The sequence below is a fragment of the Electrona antarctica genome (genome assembly GCF_951216825.1).
Source record: "Electrona antarctica genome assembly, chromosome: 1".
Lineage (NCBI taxonomy): Eukaryota > Metazoa > Chordata > Actinopteri > Myctophiformes > Myctophidae > Electrona > Electrona antarctica.
The window spans coordinates 10,456,241-10,465,266 of NC_136806.1; the positions used below are offsets into that span (position 1 = coordinate 10,456,241).

General features: G+C 44.6%; 1 protein-coding gene across 1 annotated transcript; it reads right to left on the reverse strand.

The window, feature by feature from the left end:
* Positions 1-291: 291 nt before the first annotated feature.
* Positions 292-1,539, reverse strand: LOC306912485 (leukocyte elastase inhibitor-like; the record flags this gene model as incomplete). Its single annotated transcript, XM_079488749.1, has 1 exon — positions 292-1,539. The coding sequence occupies one exon, from the start codon at positions 1,537-1,539 to the stop codon at positions 292-294; it is 1,248 nt and encodes a 415-aa protein (XP_079344875.1).
* Between the last annotated feature and the right edge of the window lie 7,487 nt (positions 1,540-9,026).

Here is a 9,026-nt window from a genome sequence, read left to right on the forward strand (position 1 = left end):
CACACACACACGGTGCTGGCCAGTGTGTTTTACAAACTTCAAACGTTTTAAAACGTTTTTTTTATTTTACTGCAGAACACTTTCCAGTATATAGTTTACTCCAAAATAACCCCCTACATCTCTCTCACAGGCCCGAAATAACCAATTACAAATTAAAATAGTGTGTTGGTTGTATCTTTTTGTTAATGGCCAATGCTTTAAAATAGACAATAATATATTGAGGCTGTATGGTCCTTTAAGACACCACACTAACTACATGTGGTCTTATAGGTGCCCAGGATGAGAACTAAGTCAAGGAGGGGAGCAGTATCGGCCTGCAAAGAGGACGGTCATGGTGGGCTTGTGTCGGATGAAAAAGAGGAAGGGGTGGTCAGCAACAAACCGCACAGGGATCTTCTTCGTCCTGGCACTGAGAAATGAAATGCCAACAGCAGTGGCGGCACCTGCCTCAGTGCCCTCCTCGTTCACTTCCACAAAGGCCTTGTGCACCACATTGGTCACCGCCAGGCCGTTGGCTGGAGACATAGCAGAGAAGTCACTCTTTGTGACGTCAAAGGCGTCCACCATGCCCATCTTGATCAGGACTTCTTCCATGTTATACGTCTCCTCCATCCTGAAACGAGGCAGGCCCAGGTCAACCTCTGTCTGATCCATCATGTCTGGATTGGTCCAGTCCACAAACGTTTCATAGGTTAGCTCCTTTTCTAGCTTCTCCAGGCCTGTTGTGTCGTCCTCCATCTCGACGGGCAGAAAGATGAGCATGCTGAGGTCTCTCCCTGTGTAGGGCAGCTCGAGTATCCGACAGTTGACCTCGGGAATGAAGGCAAGAGGGAACATAGTCTGCCCCTGATACATCATCTTCACCGGTTTGCTTTCAGTGTTGCTGAGTCTGAACTGCTCATCCACGGTGCTGTTCTCGTGGAATGACTTCTCCCAGTTGGCTTTGAAGTAGATGGCATTGACCAGTACCAGTCTGGTCATAGGGTCCACCACACCCTGGGCAAGCAAATCCTTGATTTGATCTTGTGTCTGTTTCTCCACCCAGCTGTTGATGTTCAGCCTAGCTCCTTCAGCATTGCACATGAAGTCCACAGGCTCCAGCTGTGCATCACAATGTTTCCTGGTGGCACTCAAGAACTCCTCGACAAACTGGTAGGACTGCTCTCCATACAGGCGGTTGGCCAGGCTGAGGGAGTAGGACTGTCCCGACTTGTTCAGGTCAATCATGAGCTTAGACAGGTCCAAGTGGACGTCATCCTTAAAGTGCAGGACCTCTGCTATCTGTGTGGCTGTGTTGCCACGAGCCCCCAGCAGCACCATGGCCAGAGCAGAGGAGATGCTGAGAGGAGAGCAGAACACATTATCAGTGGTATGTTCTGGCAGCTGCTTGAACAGAGACAGGGAGAAAGTGTTGCAGGCCACTGTCAGGCGGGGTGATGTGTCACCGATCAACGTGGTGACCAATTTCCTAATGTAACGTCTTGGCCTTGGGACAAATGTCCAGACCGTGTTCCAAATGTCAAAATCGTCAAACTTCATCTTGTTTGTAGGAAAATACTTAAAACCGGTTAACTGGGAAAGGATAGGTTAACGTATTCAACTGTTTTGACTTGACCTTACAGTGTACGAACGATTTAAGATATTTGGTTTACAGAAATTTGGTTTAAAGCTTTCAAAGCCTGCATCAACATTTACTCTTGGACTGAAAAAAAATCACCTCGCTTTAGTGCTCTCGGTGATTCTGTGCGGGCGGTTTTAAGCTGATCTGCCTTCATGCTTACGTGATCACTATGATGTCAGCCATGCCCACATATGGAGATCTGTGTCAGTCTTGCTCAAACATGCCCCATTGCCCATATGGAATTATATGACGTCAGACTGGCCTCTAGAAGTATCCATGCATAGATACGTTTTAAGGGGCGCTAACTGTCTGTCTGTCTGTCTGTCTGTCTGTCTGTCTGTCTGTCTGTCTGTCTGTCTGTCTGTCTGTCTGCGTCCATAAATGGAAATCTCTATCTATATTAGCACTTAAACATGGTTCAACTTCAGCCTGTTTTTTGGGACTGCTACGCGTCAACAAGTGCGTCATCCCAGTTCGGTTGGCAAGCTGTGCTGAACGGAATAGGTTATAACTAGTACTTGACAATGAATGTGGCACATTCAATCCATCACTTATGGATTAAAATTCTCAGTCGCCGCGACTGATTTCAGTCATTTGAATCCCATATAGAATTCAGCATGTCTTCTATGGAAACGTGTCATGTCATGCACCGGAAATAGGCTATCTACAAGCATAGGCTACAACAATGGTTGTTGCGAAGGCTTTCACTTAGAGTTCCATATATGGGATAACCCATAGTCCCATATATGGAGACAACAGCGATATCCAGCGCTGACATCAGATTAATGTAGAAACTCCAAAGATGGATCTAGCCCCTAGGATGACCCGAGGCCCACCACTTAAAAACCACATGCTACGGTGCCCAAATCTGAATTTAGGTGCTCAAATGAACTCAAACTGAAGCAATTCAGTAAAGGCCAACACTTCCTCCTGGGGTCATTTTAGGGGCTGGGACCTCCAGTAAAAGGCCTAAATACTCTCCAAGAGTTGGGGAACAACATATCAAGAGAGTGGAGTGGTAGGCCTTTGGATTGACCCAGGACCAGTGATTAAATGTACCCCACTGAAAAATAGCAGATCTACAAGCTCGTAGCGTGGCACTCGGTGCCGCACTACGAGCCTACAAGCTCGTAGTTGAAGGGCTTCAACCTTGGGTACTGGGTAGCTGAAGTTGAAGCTCTGCCCTTCAACTTTGGGCACTTTTACATGTAGGCTGACCCAAAGTTGAAACAGTTGCAAGGGGGACATCTTTGGGCCTGGGGTCCTCATCGTTGGATATGTTGTTCCCACAACCGAGAAGAGTATTTTACCCTTTACTGGAGGTCCTAGGCCCTAAAATGACCCCATGAGGAAGCGTTGACCTTTACTGAATTGCTTCAGTTTCAGGTAATTTGACCACCTAACTTCAGATTTGGGCACTCTAACATGTGGTCTTTAAGTGGTGGGCCTGTGGTCATCTTAGTGGCTAGGAGGTCCAGTGAAAGGCCTACATACTCTCCCAAGATGGAGGAACAACATTTTACAATCTGGGAACCCTTATAGGCCTTTGTATGGCTACAGTGCGACTGGTTCAATCCTACCCTAAATCTAGGCCTAAGACGTGACACCTCAAAGTGGGGTACATTGCATCCACTGGTCAATCCAAGGGCCTACCACTCCACTCTCTTGATATGTTCTTTCCCAACTCTTGGAGAGTATGTAGGCCTTTCCCTGGACCTTCTAGCGGCTAGAAGGTCCAGGGAAAGTCCTACATTGTAGGACTAGTAGCATGCCAAAGTTTGTGCTATTGCCATTGAGAATGCATTGGGCGTTTAAGTTAAATAACTCAGAAACTACAAATCATTTCAAAGTAAAAAGTTCCAGCATTTGTCTTCACAGTAAGCTGAATTATAAAATGTGTGAATGGAGTTTCTAGGAGAAAGTGATTTTTTACGTGCCATTGAGCCCCATTATAAATGTATCAAATTTGAAAGCACTATATTTCTAAAACTATGAAACATTTCAAAGATTCCATTTCAGGCAAACATGTCCACCGTAAGATGAACCTAAATAGGGTTGAATAGAGTTTCTAGGTGAAAGTAATTTTTTGACGTGCCATAGAGCTGCCATTGAGCCCCATTATACATTTCTCAAATTTGAAAGCACTATATTTCTAAAACTATGAAACATTTCAAAGATTTCTTTTCAGGCAAACATGTCCACCGTAAGATGAACCTAAATAGGTTTGAATGGGGTTTCTAGGTGTAAGTATGTAGGACTAGTAGCATGCCAAAGTTTGTGCTATTGCCATTGAGAATGCATTGGGCGTTTAAGTTAAATACGGGGAGGAAATATGACAGCAAACTGCCTGTTATATTTTCTCCCTATTCCAAAGCCCCCCCCCCCCCCAGGTACATTATATATTGAAACTATTTTCAGCAATGGTACACTTATTTTTTCAGTGGGTAGATCTTGTTGAGCTGGTCATTTTGAAAGTAGATCTCACGTCATAAATGTGTGGGCACCCCTGATATAGACAGTGGTGACATCATCACCACTAGACTTGCACAGCATAAAAGGCGGCTCCCATGGCTTCTAAACCTGAGATTCCAGGCAACGCACGCGGTATCTCCAACAGGTCAACATATACGAATCAAGGTATCTGGCTTTACAACCCATATACCTTGAATGGCTTGTATTACCTTGGGTACGAGTCTTCTAGATGAGACAGAATAACTGGCTAATGGCTAAGCAACTCGTAGAGCATTGAAGTAGAGGTTTCCACATCCCGGTTAAGTTCGTATCGAACACCACTGTAGCGGGTCCTAACGAAATAATCAGCACTGGTTCGAGCTATTTTACAATGGTTATTCGTTGTTTTACGATTAAAGAGAATTTTAAGTGGCTAAACTAGCAATATAATGCATTGTCAATCATCCTGAAAATCCTGACGATCGCAGATATTTCATAAAAGAAAAGGTTATAACCCTGTTGCGTGTGGACTTTTGTTAACCTTTTTTATCAGGGGCTGGTATGGCTTTAGTATCAATCTGCAATTTCTTTAACTGGCTTTAATCCTCAAAGGCCCTTAAAACAAGGCTCCAGACCTCCCAAAACAAACTGGTCAGGCTCCTACTTGGCCTCACCCCCCGAACCCACCTCACCCCTTCCCACTTCGACAGGCTGGAATGGCTTAGGGTCGACGACAGAGTACAGCATCTTGCAATGGGTCTGGTCCACAAGATTCGATACACCACCAAATATACCCATGTACCTGTCTAAATACTTCCTTAATGTTAACGAAGTCCACACCCACAACACCAGAGGGAGTGCAACAAACCATGTGCAACCCACATTCGGCACAAACAAGGGAATAAATTATTTTCGCTCCTACAGGTATGCCACCAAAATGTGGAACGCCCCACCAACAGTCATTAAGACATGCAAATCCCTTGACTCCTTCAAAACCGCTCTCAAAGGGCACCTACGGACGGCTGCATTCCGAAACTGGCCCCCGTAAAATCGGAATCCCCACCGCCCACCCCTTTTTCCCCTCACTGTATATGTTTCTTTTCCCGTTTTACCTCCTTTATGATGAATTCCTGTTCTGTTCTTTGGCTATATAGAAGTGTCTATTTGTAAATGATTTGTTGAATTGAACAAGGTGGACCCTCTTGTAAACAAGTGTAATGCTTTATTGGGTCGTCCACTCACAGTTAACAGTCTTTGTATTGAGTTGTGCAAACTGTTAATAAATATTTCAATCAATCAAAAAAGGCTGTATGGCTACCAAATCATAATTCTACATATTGTGCTAATTGTTAAAAAATCATGAAACTCAGGACTAATTTTGGGCGCTCCTTTTCACGCTGTTTCACAAATTGCATTTTAGGACTTTTAATTGGCCTTTTCATTCATAAGATTTTATTGTGCTTTAATCCATGTATCACTTCCACCCAGCCATGAACGGGAGGACTTCTGCACAATGGCCATTGGAGTTAACAGGGCTATTAGCAGGATACCACTCCCTTTATTGTGCTTTATATTGATTGGGTCCAGCCGGGTGGTGTTCTGGGGCACGCTTGGCGCTCTGACACCCCACATTATATTAGTAAATATATGTGAAATGTTTTATATAGCCTCATGAGGGCGCTATTGACCCTTGGTCAAACCTTGGATGTTTCCAACACTGCTGTGATCTAGGATGGGAGAATTCAGAGGCAATTAAACGGCAACAACAGAAGCCAATTAAGTTGCCAGTTACTTACGGTAATACAGTCAAAGTTCAGCCTACTGATGTGTGGAGTGTGGAGCCTCTACAGTCAGTAATTTAATACTGAAAGAATTGTCATTTTTATTTATCCACTTAAGCCCTACAGGACTGTAGGGCCTACTGTAGGTACTAAGCCCCGTCCTTTCCCCCCCCTAGTCTACACAAAATCTATTTTGCTAAGTAACCGATCCAGAAGCTCACAATGCATCACAGCGAAACACGTTGTGAGCTTGTAGATCGCCTATTTTCACCCCTTAAATGGCAGCGGTGGCCGAACGGATTGCAGAGCGGTCTTGATACCGGAAGGTCGCCAGTTCGAATCAGCGTTCCGACACGTTAAAAATTACCACCGCTGAAGTGTCCTTGAACAAGGCATTGAACCACTACGATGAAATGTTCTATGAGCAGGGCCTGGCTGGAAACAAGTTATTGAGCTTAGCCCAGATACCCTGGGTAAATATAGTAATCATTTCATTTCATTTCCAGAATTGGGACGCTGGAGTTCAGGTGGGCACTTCACCCATTCAAAAACATATCTTCATATGATTGCCCGTTGGTAGGCTGATTGATTGATTGATTGATCATGTATTAACAGTTTGCAGAATTAGTAATTACAGTACATTTCAAGTACAACTCAATACAAAAACTGTTAACAGTGAGTGGACGACACCATAAAGCATTACACTTGTCTACAATAGGGCCCACCATTTTCAATTCATCAAAACATTTAGAGACGTACGAATATACACAACGATATAGTCAAAAGGAAATCATCATAGGAGGTAAAAAGGGAAAAGAAACATACAGTGAGGGGGAACAGGGGTGGGTGGGGGGATTCAGATTTTACGGGGGGCAGTTTCGAATTGCAGCCGTCCGTATAGGTGCCCTTTGAGAGCGGTTTTGGCCTACTTACTAATGCTCATTAATAGTCATATGGCCCAATTTCTGTCTACTCACTCTGTCTCATTGGTGGGCTGTGGACAGTTCAGGAACTTGCCAAACCATACAGTGTTTATTTAATTTTATATCTACAATGGTATATGTCTCCACAGTGAGGCTGGAAAATATAGCCTAGCAGCCTACTACTATAGCCTACTAGCCTACTGGTAGGCAGACAAATATAGCCTAGCAGCCTACTACTATAGCCTACTAGCCTACTGGTAGGCAGACAAATATAGCCTAGCAGCCTACTACTATAGCCTACTAGCCTACTGAATGTAGCCTAGCAGCCTATACTACTATAGCCTACTAGCCTACTGAATATAGCCTAGCAGCCTACTACTATAGCCTACTAGCCTACTGAATGTAGCCTAGCAGCCTACTACTATAGCCTACTAGCCTACTGAATGTAGCCTAGCAGCCTACTACTATAGCCTACTAGCCTACTGAATGTAGCCTAGCAGCCTACTACTATAGCCTACTAGCCTACTGAATGTAGCCTAGCAGCCTACTACTATAGCCTACTAGCCTACTGAATGTAGCCTAGCAGCCTATACTACTATAGCCTACTAGCCTACTGAATATAGCCTAGCAGCCTATACTACTATAGCCTACTAGCCTACTGAATGTAGCCTAGCAGCCTACTACTATAGCCTACTGGTAGGCAGACAAATGACAACCAGAATAACGAAACTCCTCCCTATGCACTGGCCCTATACCAATGACATCATCGATGGGGATTTCAAGATAATAGAAAACTAGGTTCTTTCTCTTCTTGGAAAATTACATGCTTTAATAGGAGCCATTTATCTTGCATTGCATTATAATAATACAAGAAAGTCTAACATCTTTGAAATGACCAAACCTGCCTAGTGCCTACCGATTCCTGAAGTGTCCACACAAAGCCCTCCTCTGGGACTGGGACACAGAGTGAGTGCGCCTGGACCGGACAGCACGTCGCGTCCCGTTCGAGTCCCATTCATGACGACCTTGCTGCGTGTCTCTCACCTTCTCTCTCTCTCTCCCTTCCTGTCCATCTTCACTTGAAACTATCAATAAAGGCAGAAAAAACCCCAAATCAAAATCTTAAAAAACACACACACACCCGTGTGAAGTGAGGGGCGCTCTTATCATCAGACACGTATGACGCAAATTCTCCATTCATTGTCAATGGGAATTTGATGTTTGATGTTTGATGTTTGATGTTGATAAATGCTGTTTATATATGTGATGTATTCCCATGCTTTTTGTTCTTGCTTAATGTAAGTCGCTCTGGATTAAGAGCGTCTGCTAAATGCCTAAATTGTAATTGTAAATTGTAAATTGATGTTTGTAAGACGAAAATCTAATGGCTGAATTTAGGAGGGAAAGAAAGAAAATGGCTTTTATTAAGATTAGTTTTGGGGCTTTTATGTCATAATATAAAGGACAGTATAGACTGACAGGAAACGGGGAGAGAGAGATGGGGAGTGACACGCAGAAAAGGTCGCCGGGATCCGTCCGCTACTATGCCATGTGGCCCGGCCTGAAATACTCCTTTTACAGAGGAGTTTTACTGTGGAGTGGTAGGCTACTACCGTACTCATGGTTACCTAGGAGAGATGACTAACTGGGGACGGAAATGAAATCCATCAACCTGCTGGCTTCCCTTGGCTTTTCCAAGGAACATGTTCCTCCTCCTTAAAAGGGTAATGAATAACCTGACTCAGCCACCCACTTGATGGATTCCTCCGGCTCCATACACTGCTCCCAAGCTACGCATGCACGCGCGCGGACATCTCCACCGACACTGCTGCCAGTGTGTTCTCCAATTCTCTAAAGGGCCCTATTCATCCAAATGGTCCAAAAAGGTGGTGCTCTGAGCCTCTGACACCAATCATGTCAGCCCGGCGTAGATTATTAGTCATCTCTCCACACTTTTTCTTTCATTCCTCTTTCCTTTGTCATTCTATTCTGCCTGTTACTCTATGTCACCCCCAGACCCCTGCAGTACATTAGCTGTTTCCCTAACAAACAAGTGACTAATCATTAATCTGTGCGTGCGTGCGTACGTGTGTGCGTGCGTGCGTGCGTGCGTGCGTGCGTGCGTGCGTGCGTGCGTGCGTGCGTGTGTGCGTGCGGACTGTACGGCCATAATCATGTCAGTGTTTGTTTGAGGTGGTGATTGAGGTCTAGAACTGCAGGCTGAACATCTTTTAGATAAACAGATCTAGA